At 42.9% G+C, this 25,356-nt stretch overlaps 1 protein-coding gene across 6 annotated transcripts in view; it reads right to left on the reverse strand.

Annotated features, from left to right (window-relative positions):
- The window catches only part of TRPM1 (transient receptor potential cation channel subfamily M member 1), an 84,452-nt gene extending 61,013 nt beyond the window's left edge, over positions 1 to 23,439 (reverse strand). For 5 of the 6 annotated variants that reach the window (XM_079911954.1, XM_079911953.1, XM_079911952.1 and 2 more), the window contains exons 1-8: positions 12,408 to 12,541; positions 9,656 to 9,869; positions 8,903 to 9,027; positions 7,638 to 7,809; positions 3,713 to 3,887; positions 3,156 to 3,279; positions 1,724 to 1,796; positions 952 to 1,052 (exon numbers count right to left, since the gene is read on the reverse strand). In XM_079911954.1, the coding sequence (XP_079768080.1) occupies positions 952 to 1,052; positions 1,724 to 1,796; positions 3,156 to 3,279; positions 3,713 to 3,887; positions 7,638 to 7,809; positions 8,903 to 9,027; positions 9,656 to 9,869; positions 12,408 to 12,410 (987 nt within the window). In that variant the 5' untranslated portion in view covers positions 12,411 to 12,541. Of the gene's footprint in view, positions 1 to 951; positions 1,053 to 1,723; positions 1,797 to 3,155; positions 3,280 to 3,712; positions 3,888 to 7,637; positions 7,810 to 8,902; positions 9,028 to 9,655; positions 9,870 to 12,407; positions 12,604 to 23,257 lie in introns of those variants that run through there. The other variant, XM_079911957.1, reaches the window with a different exon arrangement.
- Positions 23,440 to 25,356: the final 1,917 nt, after the last annotated feature.

Raw genomic sequence — 25,356 nt, forward strand, 5'->3', positions numbered from 1 at the left:
TTAAAAAAAATAATTTTTAAAAATTGAAGTATAGTTGACTTACAATGTTAATTTCTGCTATACAGTTATAAACATACATACATATATATATATATATATATATATATATATACACTCTTTTTCATATTCTTTTCCATTATGGTTTACCCCAGGATATTGAATATAGTTCCCCTTGCTATACAGTAGGACCTTGTTGTCCATCCATTCTATATATAATAGTTTGCATCTGCTAATCCCAACCTCCCAATCCATCCCTCCCCACACCCCTCCCCCTTGGCAACCACAAGTCTGTAAAGAAGCTGCTTTGATTGAAGGAGTGGGAGGCTAAAAGCTGCTCTTCACCCCACACACACCACACCACACCCACGTACAACCACACACACACACAGATCCCACGGACATACACCACATGCACGGTAAACCACAGCACAATCACACACCACACATCCACACACACATTTAACAACCTACACACGTGCTACACACAGATACACACACACAATACACCAAATCACACACACACACCCCACATCCCAAAGACTATACACAAAGGTCACACTCACAGAGTCCCCTAGGCCTCCGGGGTTTCATGGAACATAATTTGAAAAATTAATGCTTTCAATGCAATCATTGTATTTCATTTTAATGAGCTATTTTCTTTCTTCTTTTTCTTTAAAAGGGTAAAAACCCATGTTCACCAGCAATGATAAAATATTTAGTGCTCTTTCTTCAAGAGCACTGGTTTGAATCTGAAGTTAGTGCTAGGAGCTCTTCTTGCTGGTTCTTTGAAATGAAACAGCAACATTTCCTAATAATCCTAAAGATTAGACATCGGGTCATCAGAAAGCCCAGATAACTTCCTGAGATCCACGACACAAGGGAGAACATATTAATGCATCCTCTGTACAAAGTCATGACAAATGGTATGAATTGAAAAACACTTAGTTTCACCGGCCAGCGGGGCCCAAAGACGAAGATCTGGCTCCGAGCTATGTCCACGCGGTTCCAGGCCAGCGCCAAGCTCAGCTGGTCCCGAGCCGATGCATTTGTGCCTGGAAGGCAAGAGATGGGGCACTACTCACTCCATGCCTGGGTCGCCTGGGGGTGACAGGGGCTGGGTGGGGAACACAGGCTTCCCTTAGGCTGGCTCAGCATCAGCCTGGAAATAAGCACGGCTGCCTTTTCTCTGGCCCCTGAGGGATCACTCAGGCCCCAAAGCCGAGGACCAGCTCAGCACTACCAAGCAGCCAGCCTGATGGTGACCCCCGCCCCTTTCCTCCAGCCCCCTCCCCTTCCCAGTGGAGCAGAGAGGTGACCCCATGCGCAGCCAGGTGGCAGCTGTCGTTAGGAGTGGGCCGGGGAAACTGGACAGAGCACTGCGAGATGCAGGGATCGCAAATGAAAAATAATTTCACGCTTACCCTCTGTGAGTTCAAACCTGTAATGAGCTAGTTACAGACAGAAACTGGTTCTTGACTTCAGCCCATCATGGTCCATTGGCCCGTCAAGAAAAGTCCCCCTCCCAAGAAACCCATTTCGAGCCCGATCGTTTTACCACGGCTTTATCCTGAGATAATTTCTAGGCAGCCTGGCGGGCTCGGGGTTCCATCCCCAGCAGACACAGTTCCCGGCGGGAGGAGGGGGGAGGGGTTTCCCAGCCACAAGCAGAGCTCCGGGGAGGCCAGCACGAAAGGACAGGAGTGGCTGTTTCCTGAGAGCTCACCTTTCAGCAGGGCGGTTAAAATTGCCATTTCGATGTCTTGCTGACCCTCGGAACCCATTCTAAACACAGTGACCTGAAAACAGATTAATCGTGAAAAGACTGAGTAAAGCAAAGTGGAAAACAAGAGGGAGAATTGGGGAGTTGCTTAAAAAGGACCACAAACAAGATCTGGCATGACAGATGAATGGATAAAGAAGATGTGGCACATGTATACAATGGAATATTACTCAGCCATAAAAAGAAATGAAATTGAGTTATTTGTAGTGAGGTGGATGGACCGAGAGTCTGTCATTCAGAGCGAAGTAAGTCAGAAAGAGAAAAACAAATACGATATGCTAACACATATATATGGAATCTAAAAAATAATGGTTCTGATGAACCTAGAGGCAGGACAGGAATAAAGACACAGACGTAGAGAATGGACTTGAGGACATGGGGAGGGGCGAGGATTAGCTGGGACAAAGTGAGACAGGAGCATGGACATATATACACTACCAAATGTAAAACAGATAGCTAGTGGGAAGCAGCTGCATAGCACAGGGAGATCAGCTCAGTGCTTTGTGATCACCGAGAGCGGTGGGATAGGGAAGGTGGGAGGGAGACGCAAGAGGGAGGGGATATGGGGATATATGTATACATATAGCTGATTCACTTTGTTATACAGCAGAAACTAACACAACACTAAAGCAATTATACTCCAATAAAGATATTAAAATAAATGAATGACTAAATAAATAAAAAGGACCACAGAGTCTGACGCTAATGCAGCAATCCCGAGAGCAACATGATTTTGCACCAGGTGCTTCTGATTCAGAGAGAACAGCATTGCTCGTCCTGATTTTGAATCCTTGCCTGGATCATATTTTATTCTTTACCCCATCTGGAGCTGAGGGAGCTCATGCAGGATGTACATGTCCATATCTAAATGGCTCTTGAAGATGACAAAGTCATCTCTACTCAGATTTGATACATCTGTAGGAAACCTGTAGATTTAGAATTTCGAAGAGGCTGTCTTCTGTGCGACAAGAGTGCCTCTTCCTTATAAGCGTAACTAAGGAGGCAAAGAGTGGGAGAAAATGAGTGTATTTGGTAGAATTTTGTAAGTACACCTGAAAGCATGGCACATGTCACTCCTTGATGCTTTGAATCTGATTGATATCATGAGCCTCAGAATTGTGGGATGTGGCCTGAAGTGCCCTGACATTTACAAGATCTGAAGCACCCGTGTCCCTCTTCCGAAGAGAATCTGCCTATGCTTAGCCTGCTTCCCGCACATGGACAGAACCACCAGTTGGGTCAGGATCTGTAAAATGCCTCTTGGAAAAGGGTGAATGGAAATAGGAACTACTCCATCCTGCACACATGGGCAGAATTAGAAAGGAAACATAATTCTCTCTCTGGAGCACTTGGGAAGTCAACTCAAGACACTTACAAGTTCTTTCTTTTTCATGCACTCCATGATCATCGCAAAGAGCTGATGCGATTGTGTCTTGTTGTAATTAAATGTTTTCTGAATGGTAACTAGAAGCTGGTCTCTGAGGGAGTCATTGATTATCCTGTTCGAAGGAAACGGGAAAGAGAAGAAAACAACACAGGTGAAATCTGTACGTGAATAAATCAGACATCTCTATGCCCGTCTGGTACCTTTGATTTGAAACTTTATCATTGGAGGATATCCCAGGATAGCAGACCCAAAAGGACTACAGTCAAAAACTGTGTTCACACTTGTCCTAAATTCCAGGCTTGTTGAAAAACTTACAAGGGAAAATGCAGTTGGGAGAGAGCATTTTCCCTCCTGAGAAAGAATCCGTAAGAAACACCACGCTCCTCAGAGCTCCCTCACTTGCTGACCTTGGGAAGTGGGAGAGGAGGGCTAGTAAGTCTTCCTTCTTTTACATTTTTGGAACAGCTAGATGGATCACGATTTCCTCTGGGCCTAACAAGAAGGCATTCAAAACCCCACCTTTTGTAACATATCAGAAATCTTACCCTCCTTCTTCAGAGTACTTGTGTGCAAAAGACAGGACGTCCGAGGCCCGGCCACTGCCGTCGCAGACCACCACGGGGACCGGAGGCTCTTCTCGGAGATACTCCAGGACCATGGAAACCACGTTCGGGCCCCCTTCCACCACGAGGCCCACGACGGGCACACCCTGCCCCAGTCCTGCAACACACACCACATCCACCTTCAGACCACGGTCATGGCCCCATCCAAGTGTTACCGACCAGGGTTCTTGGCCTTCCCCAATCAATAGAAATTGACCAGAAGCCAGACAAGAAATTCAGGCAAGGCTTTATTGGGGCGCCTGCTGCAGCAGCGGGAAGTGGGAACAAACAACAGGCTCCCTTGCTCCCCATATGGGGTGAGGGGGGCGTGTCCATGGGTCAGGCTGGAGGGGTGGCTTAGGTGTGTTGTGTGCAGGGGGCATGCGCAGTACCCTGTTTTTGCTCCGGACACCCTGTTTTTGCTCCAGGCTCTTCAAAAGTGGCTGTGAGATTTTTTGGTCTCTTTGTATCTTTTAGGTCCAGAATTTGCCCCAACTGCCCGCATGAAAGCAGTTATTTTCAGTCCCATACAGTTTCTTAGTATTTTGTTACTCCTGGAGAGGTGTGTCCATGTGCAAGCATTGCAGCACTGCAGCAAAGGGTCCCAGGTCCCAGCAAAGAGTCCCAGGTCCCAGCCTGTCTCAAGAGCACTCACTCTAATTCCTGAAACATGGTGAAGAGGAAAACCTTTAGGCCTGGAAGTATGCTTATATGGAGTTAGTGTTCACCAGGAGACTTGAAGGAACTCAGGATGTGATGACTGTTTACATTCTTTTATTCAAACCCCATATTATAGCCTTACTGGAAGAAGCAGAGCCTTTAAATTACAAACTTTCCAAAACATGTGGTTCAACTCCATGTATCACTCAACTGGCTTACGGACTACTTCAAGGTGAGATGTGAGAAACACGGGAGGCTCTTCTTGCTAAAAGAATACCTCCCTGCTGCCTTGCCCCAGGTGAAGTTCCCACCCTGGATGGCTGTCCCTTCAAGAATGACACAGCGAAAGGTGTCTGGACCAGCGATAGGAGAACTCCGTTCAATGCCTGGCCTCACACGTATTAGCCTTATGACATGGGGCCAATCACCAGGCCACCCTGAAGAGCAGGGAACCAAGCGTAACAGGTGAATCACCACAGGGCCTCCTCTACCTCCTAAAAGAGCAATAGATATAAAGTATAAGAAACTGTTCAGCTATCAAGGTCCTTGTCAACCTCAAGTGGTGTGTAAGTATGCAGTGTCGTAGTAGGTGTTGATTCAGCCTCTAGGGGCTGGAATAGGCAGTGAGTTATCCAGGAGGGCAAATCTGTAGACCATCATTAGCCCACCAGTTAATACCTTGTACCCAGAGTCCTCCCTCCGTCTCTATGAGATGACAGGACTCTTTGGGAACACGGTAGGACAAGCTGACTTTTGGTGGCAGAACCCGAAGGGAGGGCTCTGGGAAGCAGGAGGTGGCAAGAGCATCCCAAGAACCCAGGATTCCAGGGCAGGGGGAGATAGTGGGAGCGAAGGAGCAGCAGAGGCTGTTGCAGCCAACATAGAAATAAGACTTTTCTGATAGAAAAGGAAAACAAAGAAACAATGAACAGGCTGGGGAAACAGCATAAACAGGCCTGAAAGAGTTAAGTGATCTTGGTTATTTTTTTAGCTGTTACTACTAACAAACACTTGTAGCTAGACTTATCCTTCATAAAAATAATTACTCTCTGACTCCGTGTGAATTGCACTCTGCACTTGGCATTTCTTCTCCCCCTACACTCCCTTGTAGCACTCTTCATTTCAGAAAGAAGATCATGGGCCAATAACTTCAGGGACACTAGACCTGGTTGCTGAGCTGCCTGACAACCGCTTTGGCTGTAAATTTGCAGAAGAAAAGAAATGCAAGATCTTCATTACTTTGAGCCTTATCACCTACCCCCGACCACAAGCCCTGGGCTATAAAACCTCTCCCTATTCCCCAGGAAGGGGGCACAGTTCTTGAGGCACTAGCCCGCTGTGTTTCCTCTTTGCCTGGCAAAGAATAAAGCTACTCTTTCAATTCTCCTCCAAAACTCTTTCCATATCTCATTTCGGCATTGGTGTACAGAGAGCCAATATTTTGGCATCAAGACAAACTTGCCTATTTCACAATTTTACCCCAAACTGGCTAAAACAGATTATATTCTGAGCATGTTTCACCAGGTGTCCGTTAGTTGTGATGGGAGTTATTTGATCAACATTAATAGATGGTGAATAGGAGATGTGTCCTTGGTCTCACAATTCTGAAGGCCTTTGGATAAAATCTGCCAGCACAGTTAGGAGAAGGTCTAAGAACTTCAAGTGGGGAAATTCAGAGTTTCTGGTTTGCTTCCACGATGCATTTCTACAGTCAGGAGCTCTTAAATATTTTGAACAACTCTGCCATCTCCTACCAGAATAATCTCAGTTAGGTTCATTTCAGCAGCTATGCGTTGACGGTCTGCTTTGTGCCAGGCAGGCGCCTGGCCAAGAGATGCTGGAGAAATAGACCAAGATGACATGGACCCTGCCCTTGAGATTTCCAACCCCAGCAAGGCTTGACATTTGAGATCTTCGGGACTCCGGTGGCCAAATCACCTTCTTTTCTAGAAACAGAGGAGAACTGGTTCTTCGTGGTTTAGGCTGGACCCCTGAAACTCCGTGCCGTGGGAGGTGACAACTGAGCACCCCTTTGCTGTCCCTGCCCCACTCAGAACCCTAGGCAAAGGATGACAAAGGGAAGCCCACAGGTCACACGGCCAGGGGAGGCTGGTCGGTGTGAACGCGCACACGGCCAAGACAGCGAAAATGTGCGAACCATCAGCCAGGGAGCTGATACCCAGAAACCCACCACTTGTCATGGCAGACCGTCATTCTAACCACGTGGCAGTCTCACAGACCCTTTAATTATGCTTTAAAATGACCATTTCCCAGGCCTAGACTGTCTTTCGCAATCTTACCAGTAATGGTTACAACAAAATACTCTTTAAGATCATTCAGCAATTGCTTGACAGTAAGAATCACTGAGTTATGAACTCAGTGCCCCAAGAGGTGACACCAGCTATTTTAATTCTAACCAGTTGTTATGATCGTTTCATCTGACTGAGGTCCATTCCTGTCTCTCTAGCTTGACCTCAGCATCCTCCTGGACCAGCATGGGGTGGGGGGCGCCCTGTTGGGAGCAGCCAGCTCCTGCAGGCCTCTCCAGAGGCCTCCCCACCTGGCCCATCTCTGGTGAGAGACCCAGAGCTACTGAGATATTTAATTTAATGAACTCAGAGCGTGTAGTTGATAGAAGGAATCATACCAAGCCTTTGAGTGACAAATGTGTTTCCTGTTCAGACATTTAAAAAGTTTGGGATTAGCAGAGGCAAACCATTATCAATAGGATGGATAAACAACAAGGTCCTACAGTATAGCACAGGGAACTATATTCGATATCCTGGAATAAAACATAATGGAAAGAATGTGAAAAAGAATATATATATGTATAACTCAGTCACTTTGCTGTACAGAAGAAATTAACACAGCATTCATTATAAATCAGCTATACTCCAATAAAATTTTAAAAACTAACTATAATCATTATAAGGAATGAAAACCACTGGCAACGTGGCGGGAGATGCCACCACCGTGAAAACGGCTGTGGGGCTGTTTCTCGGGTCCACTCTCCTCGTGAACTTGAGACAAAGCATCACAGCCCAGCTCAGTGACTTGGTAGGTGGCTAAGGGAAAGGGTCTTGCTAAGTCATCTCCTGATGGTCACAGAAGAGTCAAGGTGAAGGCTCTAAATACCCTCGGGTGCTCTCTCTTCCAGCCTGGTTTTCAGGGCAGCAGCGGCAGCCCAGTGGCCGTGGCCAGAACTTACTTGTGTTGATCTTCTGCAGAGAGATGTGCTTCTCCAGCTGCCTTCTCAGCATCACCTCGGCACCATACTTGCCCAGGGTGCCATTGTCAGCCAGGATGAAGTGCGTGTGCGAGTTGTTGAGCACAGACAGCTTACTCAGGGGGTTGGACATGGTCTGGTATACCCGTGTCACCTGACGAAATACACAGCACAAGTCAGAGCTGCAAAACTTGGACAGTAAGGCAGGGGAAGCAAGAATATATGGATGTGGAGCGACAGCTTCACCTAATTGTGCACTTCAACCTACTCTCTCTTCCCTAGCCTCTCTATTGAAGGATTTTTTCTGTAAATTTTTATATCAAATTAGAAAAAATTATTTTAGATCATGACAACCCAACAGATCATGATGACCCGGCAAGTACACTCCCGGGCACTTACTGCAGAGAGAGGAAAACTTACATTAATACAAAATCCTGTACACAAAAGTTTATGGCAGCTTCATTTGCAGTAGCCAAACTGGAAACAACCCAGATAGGCTTCAACAGATAAATGGTACATCCATACGGTGGGACCCCACTCAACAATAAAAAGGAGTAAACTGTTGATACATGCAACCATTTGGATGGATTTCCAGAGAATTAAGTGGCAAGTAAAAAGCCAGCCCTCAAAGGTTACATACTGTACGATCCCATTTACATAACATTCTTGAAATGATACAACTGTAGGATGAAGGGCAGATGAGTGGCTCCCGGGGTTAAGGCAGGAGTGGAAGCAGGAGGGAATCGGGTATGGATATTGAAGGGCAACATGAAACAACAAGGTCTTACGGTATAGCACAGGGAAGTATATTCAGTGTCCTATGATAAACCATAATGGAAAAGAATATGAAAAAAAACAATGTGTGTGTGTGTATATATATATACACACACGTATACAATGTATATGTGTGTATATATATGCGTATATATACATATATATACGCATATTTATATGCAACAGCAGAAATTAACACAACATTGTAAATCAACTATACTTCAATAAAAAAACGAATGAATGAAAAGGGCAACATGAGGGCTCCTAGTAGATGTTCTGCATCTTGACTAGACTGACATCAATTATCCTGGTTTTGATCTTGTATCATAGTTTTGCAAGTTTTTACTTTTGGGGAAAAGATAAAGGCTATATGGGACCTTGCTTTATTATCTCCTACACCTGCAGGTGTAATCTAGTTAAAACAAAGACTTTGATTTTTGAAAATTGCCCATTTCCGGGGAGAAAATACTTACATCCCTTCCAACCAGATCTTCTTTATTCTCCACGATGCCCCAGGGAGCGATTCCTATAGCACAAACCCGGCCTCTGGACTTGGAGGAGTGGTCTTTCAAGGCATCCCCCACGTGGCTGATGACACCTGTGAGAGGCCATAAGTCATATCTGTAGGCCCCTTACCTCCCATCAAACCACTATTCATGAACTTCAGGGACCCCAGCTCTGAACCACTCCACATTTCCTACAGAACAGGGTTAAGACACTGAAAGTCTGAGCTCATAATAGCTAGTCATCCTGCATTAGCTCCTAGAAAAGGGAAAACCAAAACCAAAACCAAAGCAACTGTGCAGGAATTGTCTTTACAAGTTTCCAAGACCTAAGGATGGAAGTATGAGGGGTCTCTCTGGCAGGCCTTGGCTGCGTTCAGCTAAAGTTGAGAGTCAGATGGCCTGCCATGTTCCTCAACCTCTCTGGGCCTTGGTGACCTCCCTCATGTGATCGGGAAAGGATTGTCAGGGGCCTCAGTGAAAATGAGGCTTGTACAGGGCTCACTTCAAGGAATGACACATAGTAGGTGCCAGAAATGTTGACCATTATCATGATCATACTGAAATAAAAACGAGCTACCGAATAAAGATTTCATTCTGCCATAAATATTATCAGAATGCAGTATCTTCTGGTTTTTAATGATAATTATCCAAAAGCTCTTTGGGAACCACGATGAGCTCTGGGTTTGTACATTTGCAGCAAGGGATACAGCCTGCACTTACCTGTGCTGATGCCCCCAGTGAAGATCCAGGCCCCAGTGGTCACAGCAGCCTTGATCAGACCTTTCCCAAAGACCTGCTTCAGCTTGGGCTGCATCTCAAAGTTCTGGAGGCCTCCGTGCACGGATATTAAGAGCTTGGGGAGTTCCAGCTGCCAGTCTCTCACCATGAGATGAAGCAGTGAGTCTGGCTTCGTGTCATAGGAGACCCGGATATACTGCAAAAGAGGGTGTGACCCTCAACACTCGTTCTTCGATTTGACTCTTGTGTCACGCGGAACAAGGCTACTCTTCCTGTCCAAGCAACAGCCGCCTGGCTTTCTCTCCCATGGGGTTCTGGGGCCCTCTGTGTGAGTCTGTGGCCAAACAATGGAAGGGAACTCTGGAGGGTTCCCAGATATAGCAAATAAAAATAGAGAATGCACAGGTAAACTTGAATTTTATACGCACAATGTTTTAGTATAATTATGGCTCCTGCAATATTTGGGATGCATTTATACTAAAAATTCATCCGTTATTTAACTGAAATTCAAATATATCTGGGGGTCTTATATTTTACCTAGCAACCTTAATCTTTTTTTTTCATTGCCTTAGGATGATTTATTTTATCAAAGTTCCCAGCTAATTTTCATCGTATCAGAACTTCTATAATGACAATAGTTAATACTGAGAGTAAAAGGAATCCTGAAAATTTCCAATAATGAAATACAGTAATATTAGCAAAGACTTATTTTAGTTATTTAATGAGTTCATCAAAAATTATGTGCAGTCACACACATGCATATATGCGCAAATGTCTCCAAATTAACAAATTCGTAGGAAATTTGTAGAAACATATTGGTAGAAAATAAAACTGGAGTTTAAAGGAAACATTTTAAAATTTGAAAGCAAAGACCATTTATAGTTCTAAACAAAATTTGAAATACTTCTTCAATGTGTCTAGCATTCTTAGGAACACAGAAATTACTCCTGTTTGATTTTATCTCTGGATACTTTTTGCTCTTTTGAAACTTCTAGGAAATATACCTGCCAGGTTTACACAAAATTTAGAGCAACTTATGAATTTATGTACTTTTAGGTAAAACTTCTTAACAATTAGTCATTGTTGGGCTATGTAAATCACAGTTCAGAATTACCTGAAATTATATACACTTTAGATGCAATCAAAAGCAAACATGTTCCAAAATAGAATATTGTTCACTTTATCCAATGGCAACCCTAATCTTGAAGGCATCAATTCCAAAGCTGGAAAGATACATGCACCCCAAAGTTCATTGTAGCACTATTTACAGTAGCCAAGACATGGAAACAACCTGTCTGCTGTGAACAGATGAATGGATAAAGAAGATGTGGTACACACACACACACACACACACACACATGCATATACATACATGGAATATTACTCAGCCATAAAAAAGAATGAAAAAATGCCATTTGCAGCAACATGGATGGACCTAGAGATTGTCATACTGCGTGAAATAAGTCAGACAGAGAAAGACAAATATCATATGACATGACTTATATGTGGAATCTAAAAAAAATGGTACAAATGAACTTATTTACAGAAATAGAGTCACAGGCGTAGAAAACAAACTTATGGCTACCAGGGGGGAAAGGCGGGGGAGGGATAAATTGGAAGATTGGGATTTACATACACACACTACTATATAAAAAATAGATAACTATTGATAATAAGGACCTACTGTATAGCACAGGGAACTCTACTCAACACTCTGTAATGACTATATGGGAAAAGAATCTTAAAAAGAGTGGATGTATGTCTGTGTATAACTGATTCACTTTTCTGTACAGCAGAAACTAACGCAATAGTGTAAATCAACTATACTCCAATAAAAAATTTTTTTAAAAATTCCATAGCTGGCTCAGCTAGAATGTGGATCCAGAGGTTGGCCAGGACGATGAGGAGGGAGTGGGTGCTGGGAATGGGGATCAACAGCCAACCTCGGGGCTGGACCTTCCCCTCAAGGTGAAGAAGAGGTTAATGAGCAGATGCCTTGGCCCCTGTGAACAGCCTCTTTGTGTCCAGGCCAGTAGGCAGGGTGCCCTTCCAGAAGACCTTACGTTGTGGTCTTTGGAACACAACTGAATTTTATTGAACAATGATGTTGGGCCGGTGAAATAGAATGAAATTGCAAAAATGGTCTCACTGGGCACGTGAGAGCATTATTCAGAATGAGCTGAAAGGGATCACAGTGCTGACGCCTCCCCTCTTGGCAGGGCTCATGAGAAAGGCAGAGGGCATTTTACATGCAAATGTGAAAGGCCTCCGTCTTCTTGGGCCAGCTGAATGCAAGCCCAGAGAGGCTGTGTGTGGACTTTAGAAGGAAATATTTCCAGAAACTCCTAACCCATGTAAGGGGGGTGGTAAATGTCCACTGTGAGAAAAAACAAAACAAAGTCCCAAACAACCCTAAAAAACAAACAACATAATTCGTCTCTCATCACTGGAGATGGGGTGGTATCTTTGTAGAGTGGGGCTGGACTGTGATGTATGAATTCACAATCTTGGTACGGATTTAAAGGATACTCCGTGTTCTCTATCATAGTGCCCAGTTTCCAAATCTCATGGCTAAAAACTCGACTGTGTGGATATATTTCCTGTCTTTGCATTGAAAACTCTAGGAAGATAGAGCCACACCCCTGAAAGAAGACCCAGGTGTCTGCAGTCCGGGAGGCGGGGCCTCTGATGGAAGCTGCGGCTCAGTGGCATCCCTTCCCAAGGCCCCTCTTACCATGGCTTTATTGGAGTATCCGCCACCCTGGAATTCGAGAATCCCGTAGGAATCTGTTGGGTAGCTCTGGGTGTGCTTGCCAACAGACCATTTTTCGGGCTGAGTCTCCACCTGCTTGTTCTCCTCTCCATTTTTGCTGGCTGTTACGCTCGGCAGAGGGGGGATATGCTGGTTGGTGAGCTGGCCACAGCAACACCTGAAAACAAAGGCAAAGCTCAGTCTTTCTATAACATTTTCCTCCTTAAGATGAGTTAACCTGAACAGAAGCAGCCTAACACCTTCCTTATCCAGCTTTACTGGAGACAGAAATGCCACTTATGATGTCCTTTTCCAGATAATCAATGCATATCTATTTCCATACCAGAAAAGTATAAATACCAGACTATTCTAAACACATTGGATGGTTGCCCTTCCCTACTGAACACATTTTTAGTCTTTCTGGTGTCCTCACAACATGACTATGGCCATCAATCACTGAATATTCTGTGACAAAGGACAATCACGCTCCCCCATGCAGAGTTGACCTGCAATGATTTTTCAATATTATTGAATTATTCTGTTGCTAGAGAAATGTAAAACATTTCTCTACACAAGTAACATTGAAAGTATATTTACTTCAGTTTTAGTCAGAAACTGGCTGAGGTAGAATCCAGGGCCTAACCATTTTAAAGCCTAGTTATTCAGAAGCTGCTTAGGGCCTAAATCCATTCAGTTTTAGGCAGAAACTTGCTGAGGTAGAATCCAGGGCCTAAGCATTTTAAAGCCTAGTTATTCAGAAGAGGGGGTCTTCCGGGAAGATGGCGGCAGGGTAAGACGCGGAGATCAGCTTCCTCCCCGCAGATACACCAGAAATACATCTACACGTGGAACAACTCCTACAGAACACCTACTGAACGCTGGCGGAAGACCTCAGACCTCCCAAAAGGCAAGAAACCCCCCACGTACCTGGGTAGGGCAAAAGAAAACAGAATAAACAGAGACAAAAGGATAGGGACGGGACCTGCACCAGTGGGAGGGAGCTGTGAAGGAGGAAAGCTTTCCACACACTAGGAAGCCCCTTCGCGGGCGGAGACTGCGGGTGGCGCAGGGGGAAAGCTTCGGTGCCGCGGAGGAGAGCACAGCAACAGGGGTGCGGAGGGCAAAGCGGGGAGATTCCCGCACAGAGGACCAGGGCCGACCGGCACTCACCAGCCCGAGAGGCTTGTCTGCTCACCCGCCGGGGCGGGCGGGGCTGGGAGCTGAGGCTCCAGCTTCGGTTGGAGCGCAGGGAGAGGACTGGGGTTGGCGGCGTGAACACAGCCTGAAGGGGGTTAGTGCGCCACGGCTAGCCGGGAGGGAGTCCGGGGAAAAGTCTGGACCTGCCGAAGAGGCAAGAGACTTTTTCTTCCCTCTTTGTTTCCTGGTGCGCGAGCAGAGGGGATTCAGAGCGGTGCTTAAAGGAGCTCCAGAGACGGGCGCGAGCCGCGGCTAAAACCGCGGGCCCCAGAGACGGGCAGGAGACGCTAAGGCTGCTGCTGCCGCCACCAAGCCTGTGTGCGAGCACAGGTCACTATCCACACTCCGCTTCCGTGGAGCCTGTGCAGCCCGCCACTGCCAGGGTCCCGGGATCCAGGAACAACTCCCCCGGAAGAACGCACGGCGCGCCTCAGGCTGGTGCAACATCACGCCGGCCTCTGCCGCCACAGGTCCGCCTCGCACTCCGTGCCCCTCCCTCGGAGGCTCGCCACGCACTACGGGCCCCTCCCTCGTACGTTCGCCGCGCACTACGTGCCCCTCCCTCCCCCCCCCACCCGGCCTGAGTGAGCCAGAGCCCCGGAAGCAGCGGCTCCTTTAACCCCGTCCTGTCTGAGCGAAGAACAGACGCCTTCCAGCGACCTACACGCAGAGGCGGGGCCAAATCCAAAGCTGAGGCCCTGGGAGCTATGAGAACAAAGACGAGAAAGGGAAATCTCTCCCAGTAGCCTCAGAAGCAGCGGATTAAAGCTCCACAATCAACTTGATGTACCCTGCATCTGTGGAATACAGGAATAGACAACGAATCATCCCCAATTGAGGAGGTAGACTTTGAGAGCAAGATTTATGATTTTTTCCCCTTTTCCTCTTTTTGTGAGTATGTATGTGTATGCTTCTGTGTGAGAGTATGTCTGTATAGCTTTGCTTCCACCATTTGTCCTAGGGTTCTAACCATCCGTTTTCTTTTTTCTTAATAATTATCTTTTAATTTTAATAACTTTTTTATATTTTATCTTACTTTATTTTGCTTTATCTTCTTTCTTTCTTTTTTCCTTCCTTCCCTCCCTCCTTCCTCCCTCCCTCCCTCCCTCCTTCCTTTCTTTCTTTCTTTCTTTCTTTCTTTCTTTCTTTCTTTCTTTCTTCTTCTACTAATTCTTTCTTTCTAGTTTTTCTCCCTTTTATTCTGAGCCGTCTGGATGAAAGGCTCTTGGTGCTGCAGCCAGGAGTCACTGCTGTGCCTCTGAGGTCGGAGAGTCAACTTCAGGACACTAGTCCACAAGAGACCTCCCAGCTCCACACAATATCAAATGGCAAAAATCTCCCAGAGATCTCCATCTCAACACCAGCACCCAGCTTCACTCAACGACCAGCAAGCTACAGTGCTGGACATCCTATGCCAAACAACTAGCAAGACAGGAACACAACCCCACCCATTAGCAGAGAGGCTGCCCAAAATCATAGTAAGTCTACAGACACCCCAAAACACACCACCAGACGTGGACCTGCCCACCAGAAAGACAAGATGCAGCCTCATCCACCAGAACACAGGCACTAGTCCCCTCCACCAGGAAGCCTACACAACCCACTGAACCAACCTTAGCCACTGGAGACAGACACAAAAAACAACGGGAACTACGAACCTGCAGCCTGCAAAAAGGAGACCCCAAACACAGTAAGATAAGCAAAATGAGAAGACAGAAAAACACACAGCAGATGAGGGAGCAAGGCAAAAACCCACCAGACCTAACAAATGAAGAGGAAATAGGCAGTCTACCTTAAAAAGGAATTCAGAATAATGATAGTAAAGATGATCCCAAATCTTGGAAATAGAATAGACAAAATGCAAGAAACATTTAACAAGGACCTAGAAGAACTAAAGATGAAACAAACAACGATGAACAACACAATAAAGGAAATTAAAAATACTCTAGATGGGATCAAGAGCAGAATAACTGAGGCAGAAGAACGGATAAGTGACCTGGACAATAAAATAGTGGAAATAACTACTGCAGAGCAGAATAAAGAAAAAAGAATGAAAAGACCTGAGGACAGTCTCAGAGACCTCTGGGACAACATTAAACACACCAACATTCGAATTATAGGGGTTCCAGAAGAAGAAGAGAAAAAGAAAGGGACTGAGAAAATATTTGAAGAGATTATAGTTGAAAACTTCCCTAATATAGGAAAGGAAATAATTAATCAAGTCCAGGAAGCACAGAGAGTCCCGTGCAGGATAAATCCAAGGAGAAATATGCCAAGACACATATTAATCAAACTTTCAAAAATTAAACACAAAGAAAACATATTAAAAGCAGCAAGGGAAAAACAACAGTAACACACAAGGGAATCCTTGTAATGTTAAGAGCTGATCTTTCAGCAGAAACTCTGCAAGCCAGAAGGGACTGGCAGGACATATTTAAAGTGATGAAGGAGAAAAACCTACAAACAAGGTTACTCTACCCAGCAAGGAGTTCATTCAGATTTGATGGAGAAATTAAAACCTTTACAGACAAGCAAAAGCTGAGAGAGTTCAGCACCACCAAACCAGCTTTACAGCAACTGCTAAAGGAACTTCTCTAGGCAAGAAACACAAGAGAAGGGAAAGACCTACAATAACGAACCCAAAACAATTAAGAAAATGGGAATAGGAACATACATATCGATAATTACCTTAAATGTAAATGAATTAAATGCTCCCACCAAAAGACACAGATTGGCTGAATGGATACAAAAACAAGACCCATATATTTGCTGTCTACAAGAGACCCACTTCAGACCTAGAGACACATACAGACTGAAAGTAAGGGGATGGAAAAAGATATTTCATGCAAATGGAAAACAAAAGAAAGCTGGAGTAGCAATTCTCATATCAGACAAAATAGACTTTAAAATAAAGACTATTACAGGAGACAAAGAAGGACACTACATAATGATCAAGGGATCGATCCAAGAAGAAGATATAACAATTGTAAATATTTATGCACCCAACATAGGAGCACCTCAATACATATGGCAAATACTAATAGCCATAAAAGGGGAAATCGACAGTAACACATTCATAGTAGGGGACTTTAACACCCCACTTTCACCAATGGACAGATCATCCAAAATGAAAATAAATAAGGAAACACAAGCTTTAAATGATACATTAAACAAGATGGACTTAATTGATATTTATAGGACATTCCATCCAAAAACAGCAGAATACACATTTTTCTCAAGTGCTCATGGAACATTCTCCAGGATAGATCATATCTTGGGTCACAAGTCAAGCCTTGGTAGATTTAAGAAAATTGAAATTGTTTCAAGTATCTTTTCCGACCACAACACTATGAGACTAGATATCAATTACAGGAAAGGATCTGTAAAAAATACAAACACATGGAGGCTAAACAATACACTACTTAATAACGAAGTGATCACTGAAGAAATCAAGAGGAAATAAAAAAATATCTAGAAACAAATGACAATGGAGACACGACGACCCAAAACCTATGGGATGCAGCAAAAGCAGTTCTAAGAGGGAAGTTTATAGCAATACAATCCTACCTTAAGAAACAGGAAACATCTCGAATAAACAACCTACCCTTGCACCTAAAGCAATTAGAGAAAGAAGAATAAAAAAACCCCAAAAGTTAGCAGAAGGAATGAAATCATAAAATCAGATCAGAAATAAATGAAAAAGAAATGAAGGAAACGATAGCAAAGATCAATAAAACTAAAAGCTGGTTCTTTGAGAAGATAAACAAAATTAATAAACCATTAGCCAGACTCATCAAGAAGAAAAGGGAGAAGACTCAAATCAATAGGATTAGAAATGAAAAAGGAGAAGTAACAACTGACACTGCAGAAATACAAGAGATCACAAGAGATTACTACAAGCAACTCTATGCCAATAAAATGGACAACCTGGAAGAAATGGACAAATTCTTAGAAATGCACAACCTGCCAAGACTGAATCAGGAAGAAATAGAAAATATGAACAGACTAATCACAAGCACTGAAATTGAAGCTGTGATTAAAAATCTTCCAACAAACAAAAGCCCAGGGCCAGATGGCTTCACAGCCGAATTCTATCAAACATTTAGAGAAGAGTTAACACCTGTCCTTCTCAAACTCTTCCAAAATATAGCAGAGGGAGGAACACTCCCAACTCATTCTACGAGGCCACCATCACCTTGATACCTAAACCAGACAAGGTTGTCACAAAAAAAGAAAACTACAGGCCAATATCACTGATGAACATAGATGCAAAAATCCTCAACAAAATACTAGCAAACAGAATCCAACAGCACATTAAAAGGATCATACACCATGATCAAATGGGATTTATTCCAGGAATGCAAGGATTCTTCAATATATGGAAAACAATCAATGTGATAAACCATATTAACAAACTGAAGGAGAAAAACCATATGATCATCTCAATAGATGCAGAGAAAGCTTTTGACAAACTTCAACACCCATTTATGATAAAAACCATGCAGAAAGTAGGCATAGAGGGAACTTTCCTCAACATAATAAAGGCCATATATGACAAACCCACAGCCAACATCCTCCTCAATGGTGAAAAACTGAAAGCATTTCCTCTAAGATCAGGAACAAGACAAGGTTGCCCACTCTCACCACTCTTATTCAATATAGTTTTTGAAGTTTTAGCCACAGCAATCAGAGAAGAAAAGGAAATAAAAGGAATCCAAATCGGAAAAGAAGAAGTAAAGCTGTCACTGTTTGCAGATGACATGATACTATACATAGAGAATCCTAAAGATGCTACCAGAAAACTACTAGAGCTAATCAATGAATTTGGTAAAGTAGCAGGATACAAAATTAATGCACAGAAATCTCTGGCATTCCTATACACTAATGATGAAAAATCTGAAAGTGAAATCAAGAAAACACTCCCATTTACCATTGCAACAAAAGAATAAAATATCTAGGAATAAACCTACCTAAGGAGACAAAAGACCTGTATGCAGAAAATTATAAGACACTGATGAAAGAAATTAAAGATGATACAAAGAGATGGAGAGATATACCATGTTCTTGGATTGGAAAAATCAACATTGTGAAAATGACTCTACTACCCAAAGTAATCTACAGATTCAGTGCAATCCCTATCAAACTACCACTGGTATTTTTCACAGAACTAGAACAAAAAATTTCACAGTTTGTATGGAAACACAAAAGACCCCGAATAGCCAAAGCAATCTTGAGAATGAAAAACGGAGCTGGAGGAATCAGGCTCCCTGACTTCAGACTATACTACAAAGCTACAGTAATCAAGACAGTATGGTACTGGCACAAAAACAGAAATATAGATCAATGGAACAGGATAGAAAGCCCAGAGATAAACCCACGCACATATGGTCACCTTATCTTTGATAAAAGAGGCAGGAATGTACAGTGGAGAAAGGACAGCCTCTTCAATAAGTGGTGCTGGAAAAACTGGACAGGTACATGTAAAAGTATGAGATAAGATCACTCCCTAACACCATACACAAAAATAAGCTCCAAATGGATTAAAGACCTAAATATAAGGCCAGAAACTATCAAACTCTTAGAGGAAAACATAGGCAGAATACTCTATGACATAAATCACAGCAAGATCCTTTCTGACCCACCTCCCAGAGAAATGGAAATAAAAACAAAAATAAACAAATGGGACCTAATGAAACTTCAAAGCTTTTGCACAGCAAAGGAAACCATAAACAAGACCAAAAGACAACCCTCAGAATGGGAGAAAATATTTGCAAATGAAGCAACTGACAAAGGATTAATCTCCAAAATTTATAAGCAGCTCATGCAGCTCAATAACAAAAAAACAAACAACCCAATCCAAAAATGGGCAGAAGACCTAAATAGACATTTCTCCAAAGAAGATATACAGACTGCCAACAAACACATGAAAGAATGCTCAACTTCATTAATCATTAGAGAAATGCAAATCAAAACTACAATGAGATATCATCTCACACCAGTCAGAATGGCCATCATCAAAAAATCTAGAAACAATAAATGCTGGAGAGGGTGTGGAGCAAAGGGAACCCTCTTGCACTGTTGGTGGGAATGTAAATTGATACAGCCACTATGGAGAACAGTATGGAGGGTCCTTAAAAAACTACAAATAGAACTACCATATGACCCAGTAATCCCACTACTGGGCATATACCCTGAAAAAAACATAATTCAAAAAGAGTCAGGTACCAAAATGTTCATTGCAGCCCTATTTACAGTAGCCCAGAGATGGAAACAACCTAAGTGTCCATCATCAGATGAATGGATAAAGAAGATGTGGCACATATATACAATGGAATATTACTCAGCCATAAAAAGAAATGAAATTGAGCTATTTGTAATGAGGTGGATAGACCTAGAGTCTGTCATACAGAGTGAAGTAAGTCAGAAAAAGAAAGACAAATACCATATGCTAACACATATGTATGGAATTTAAGGGGAAAAAATGTCATGAAGAACCTAGGGGTAAGACAGGAATAAAGACACAGACCTACTAGAGAATGGACTTGAGTATATGGGGAGGGGGAAGGGTAAGCTGTGACAAAGCGAGAGAGAGGCATGGACATATATACACTACCAAACGTAAGGTAGATAGCTAGTGGGAAGCAGCCACATAGCACAGGGAGATCAGCTTTGTGCTTTGTGACCGCCTGGAGGGGTGGGATAGGGAGGGTGGGAGGGAGGGAGACACAAGAGGGAAGAGATATGGGAACATATGTATATGTATAACTGATTCACTTTGTTATAAAGCAGAAACTAACACACCATTGTAAAGCAATTATACTCCAATAAAGATGTAAAGAAAGAAAGAAAGAAAGAAAAGAAAAGAAAGAAAGAAAATTTGTTTTGCTGCTTTTGCTGCTCATACTTTTGGTGTCATTTCAAAGAATTATTTGCCAAATCCAAGGTCATGAAGATTTACTCCTATGTTTTTGTTTAAGAGTTTTATAGTTTTATCTCTTACATCTGATATTTGATTGATTTTGAGTTAATTTTTTTATATCATGTTATGTAGGGACTTAAATCCATTCCTTTGATGTCCAGGTGTTCAGCACCATTTGATGAAGAGACTAATCTTTCCCCATTGGTTTAGGCAACCTTGCTGAAATATCAGTTGGTTATAGATGAATGGGTTTCTTTCTGGACTCTCAGTTCTATTCCATTGGTCTGTATGTCTACTCTTACTCCAGTACCATACTACTTTGATTAGCGTAGGTCTGTAGTAAGTTTTGAAATCAGGTAAAGTGAGTCCTCCTACTTTGTTCTTTTTTTATTAGATTATTTTGGCTATCCTGTGTCCCTTGCAATTCCATATCAATCAGTTTGTCAATTTCTAGAAAGAAGTCAGCTGGAATTCTGATAGAGATTGCTTTGAATCTGTAGGTCATTTTGGGAATATTGCCATTTTAACTATGTTAAGTCTTCCAATCCATGAACATGGAATGTTTTCCCAATTATTTAGATTGTCATTAATTTCTTTCAACAATGTTTTATAGTTTTCAGATATAAGTTTTGTTATTATTATTTTTTTTGGTCATGCCACGCAGCTTGTGGGATCTTAGTTCCCCAACCAGTGATTGAGCCTGGGCCCACGGCAGTGAGTCCTAACCACTGGACCACCAGAGAAGCCCCTCAGATATAAATTTTGTAATTCTTTTGTTAAGTTTATCCCTAAGTGTCTAATTCTTTTTGATACTATTGTGTATGGAATTGTTCTGTTAGTTTCATTTTCATATTGTTCATTGCAAGCTTATAGAAATATATATGATTTTTGTATATTGATTTTGTATGCTGCAAACTTGCTGAACTTCTTTAGTAGTTATAATAGTTTTTTAGTGATTCCTTAGGATTTTCTATATACAAGATTATGTCATCTGCTGATAGAGATAGTTTTACTTCTTCCTTTCCAATATGGGTGCCTTTTATTTCTTTCTCTTACCTAATTGCCTTGGTTAGAACCTCTTGTAAAATTTTAATAGAAGTGGTAAGAGTGAACATCCTTGTCTTGTCTCTGATGTTAGGGGCAAGCATCCGATCTTTCACCACTAAGTATGATGTTAGCCGTGGATTTTTCACAGAAGCTCTTTATCAGGTTGAGAAGGTTCTCTTTGAGTCCTAGTTTTGTTTTTTTTTTAAATCGTAAAGTGTTGGATTTTGTCAAACACTTTCTTGGTGTCAGTTGAGGTGATCATGTGATTTTTGTTTTTTATTCTATGAATTTGATGTATTGCATTAATTGATTTTCTGCTGTGAAAACAACCTTGCATTCCTGGGATAAATCCCAGTTGGTTATGATGTGTAATTCTTTTTATATGTTTTTGGATTTGGTTTGATAGTATTTGTTCAAGATTTCTGTATCCATATTCACAAGAGATATTAATCTATAGTTGCCCTTTCTTGTGCTGTCTTTGTCTGGTTTTAATATCAAGGTAGTACTGGCCTCATAAAATGAGTTGGGAAGTGCTCTCTCATCTTCTATTTTTTGAAAGAGCTTGGGAAGAATTGGTATCAGTTCTTCTTTAAATATTTGGTAAAATTCAACTGTGAAGCCCTCTGGACCTAAGCTTTTCTTTGTAGGTAATTTTTTTTTTTTTTTTTTTTTTTTTTTTTTTTGTGGTACGTGGGCCTCTCGCTGTTGTGGCCTCTCCCGTTGTGGAGCACAGGCTCCGGACGTGCAAAGCTCAGCGGCCATGGCTCACGGGCCCAGCCGCTCCGCAGCATATGGGATCCTCCCGGACCGGGGCACGAGCCCATGTCCCCTGCATCAGCAGGCGGACTCTCAACCACTGCGCCACCAGGGAAGCCCCTGTAGGTAATTTTTGATGACTAATCCTGCCTCTTCACTTCTTATAGGTTTCTTCAGATTATGTATTTCTTCTTGAATCATTTTGGCAGTTTGTGTCTTTCTAGGAATTTGTCCATTTCATCTAAGTTATCTAATTTATTGTCATTGGTATACAGGTCATAGTGTTCCTTTATACTCATTTCTATTTCTGTAAGATTGGTAGTAATGTCTCTTCATTTCTGATTCTAGAATTAAGATCTTAGATTTAGAATTAAGTCTTCTCTCTTTCTTCATCAATCTAGCTAAAGGTTTGTCAATTTTGTGGCTCTTTTCCAAGAAACAGCTTTTGATTTCATTGATTTTTCTCTATCGTTTTAAGATTTTCTATTTCATTAACTCCCATTCTATTCTCTATTATTTCCTCCCTTTTCTTTCTTTCAGGTTTAGTTTGCCCTTCTCTTCCCAGTGTGTTATAACATTAGGAACTCTAACAAAAAGGCTAGAAGATACCCTGGAAATCTGTCTAAAGCCCTCAGCTCCTTGATCTCACTAAGTCTAAGAGGAAAGTGTGGGCCCATCTGCTTGTGAAAACTCACATGAGTGAATGGAGGACAGCGCCTCTCCCCTGAGGCTGTCTGCATCTTGACAGAGGAACTTATAGCCCAGGTGACTCCCTGGTTAATGACTCACATGGGGCATAAGTTCTAGCTGTCCTTGACTTCTTCTCTCCCTCCCCCAAACACCAGAATAGTTGCTGGCAACTGGCAGAGAAGTGCAAGTTTGAATAATGTCTTAATTATGGCTTCCAACTTACCTGTTAGGATCTTTAGTGCTGGGAATTACAAAGATACATTCTCGTTTGCAAAAGGTTTTTTCTATCCAAGATTTCTGTCCCTGGAAGAGAAAAAAAGTGGAAATTAGACCAAGATATTCCCAAGCCATCCTCAGAGTTCATTCTTTTGCTTTTATAAAATGAGTAGTAACAGGAAGTCTGTCCAAAACATCTGAATAGACACGTCCAAGAATGGTGGACACAAGTCTTTCAGGATCTTAGCTCTGGTTTCTTTTAAGAGAAATGGCTCAGAAATATGTATTCATGGTTTCCATAGGGCTACAACCTGGGTTTTGTATGGTAGTCAGAGTCTGCAAAGGGAGAACGATGATGCCCCTGGAGTAAGCCAGTGCCCCACGGAGCCTGGTGTGGACGTGAGTTACCGGAGAAGCTGACAAAGTCGGCCAGTCTAGGGTCAGGTCTTTGATTTGCTCTCAAGACCCCATCTTCTCCAGACTCTCAGGCTCCCCACACACCATAGTCATTTTTTATTAATTAATTAATTTACAGGTAATTTTTCTAACTGGTGCTCAGATTCACTGAATGTTATTTTTAGAATTAAAAATATTGGAGGTGGAATCCGAGAGCTGAGGGCAGGCTTGATGTACCCCACCTCGGGGTGGTGCTCTGACTGCGGCAACTGTTGTAGGGCTGCCTCCGGGGAGACAGCGAGGGGCCACTGACCCCTTAAACATCTTCTTCTGAGGTACATTCTACGCTAGGGGGAATGACTGCACTATTTTCCTGTGCTATGGCAGTCAGACCTGGTAGAGGTAACATCTCTACAGAAACCCCAAACCTGGCAAGGATGGTTCAGATTTTGGCAGATTGTCGCTTCATCCCCACCCAACACTGATAATATCAGCAGAAGGACCTTCAAGATGGCGGAGGAGTAAGAGGTGGAGATCACCTTTCTCCCCACAAATACATCAAAAGTATACCTACGTGTGGAACAATTCCTATAGAACACCTACTGAACACTGGCAGAAGACCTCAGACTTCCCAAAAGATGCCCTCAGACGACCTACATGCAGAGGCAGGGCCAAATCCAAAGCTGAACCCCAGGAGCTGTGCGAACAAAGAAGAGAAAGGGAAATTTCTCCCAGCAGCCTCAGGAGCAGCGGATTAAATCTCCACAATCAACTTGATGTACCCTGCACCTGTGGAATACCTGAATAGACAACGAATCATCCCAAAATTGAGGCGGTGGACTTTGGGAGCAACTATAGAGTTGGGGTTTGCTTTCTGCATCTAATTTGTTTTTGGTTTTATGTTTATTTTAGTTTAGTATTTAGAGCTTATTATCATTGGTAGATTTGTTTATTGATTTGGTTGCCCTCTTCCTTTATTTTAAAAGAAAAATATGTATTTTTTCCTTTTTCTCTTTTTGTGAGTGTGTATGTGTATGCTTCTTTGTATGATTTTGTCTGTATAGCTTTGCTTTTACCATTTGTCCTAGGGTTCTGTCTGTCCGGTTTTTTGTTGTTTTTGGGTTTTTTTTTTGCGGTACGCGGGCCTCTCACTGTTGTGGCCCCTCCCGTTACGGAGCACAGGCTCCGGACGCGCAGGCTCAGCGGCCATGGCTCACGGGCCCAGCCGCTCCGCGGGATGTGGGATCCTCCCAGACAGGGGCATGAACCCGCGTCCCCTGCATCGGCAGGCGGACTCTCAACCACTGCGCCACCAGGGAAGCCCATTTTTGTTTTTTTAGTATAGTTTTTAGCACTTGTTATCATTGGTGGATTTGTTTTTTGGTTTGATTGCTCTCTTGTTTCTTTTTATAAATACTTTTAAATTTTTTTATTCTTAATATTTTTTTTTATTTTGTATTTTAATACCTTTCTTTCCTCCTTCCTTCCTTCCTCCCTCCCTCCCTCCCTCCCTCCCTCCCTCCCTCCCTCCCTCCCTCCCTTCCTTCCTTCCTTCCTTCCTTCCTTCCTTCCTTCCTTCCTTCCTTCCTTCCTTCCTTCCTTCCTTCCTTCCTTCCTTCCTTCCTTCCTTCCTTCCTCTCTTTCTCTCTTTTTCTCCCTTTTCTTCTGAGCCAAGTGGCTGACAGGGTCTTGGTGCTCTGGTCTGGTCTC

The sequence above is a fragment of the Stenella coeruleoalba genome (genome assembly GCF_951394435.1).
Source record: "Stenella coeruleoalba genome assembly, chromosome: 2".
NCBI lineage: Eukaryota > Metazoa > Chordata > Mammalia > Artiodactyla > Delphinidae > Stenella > Stenella coeruleoalba.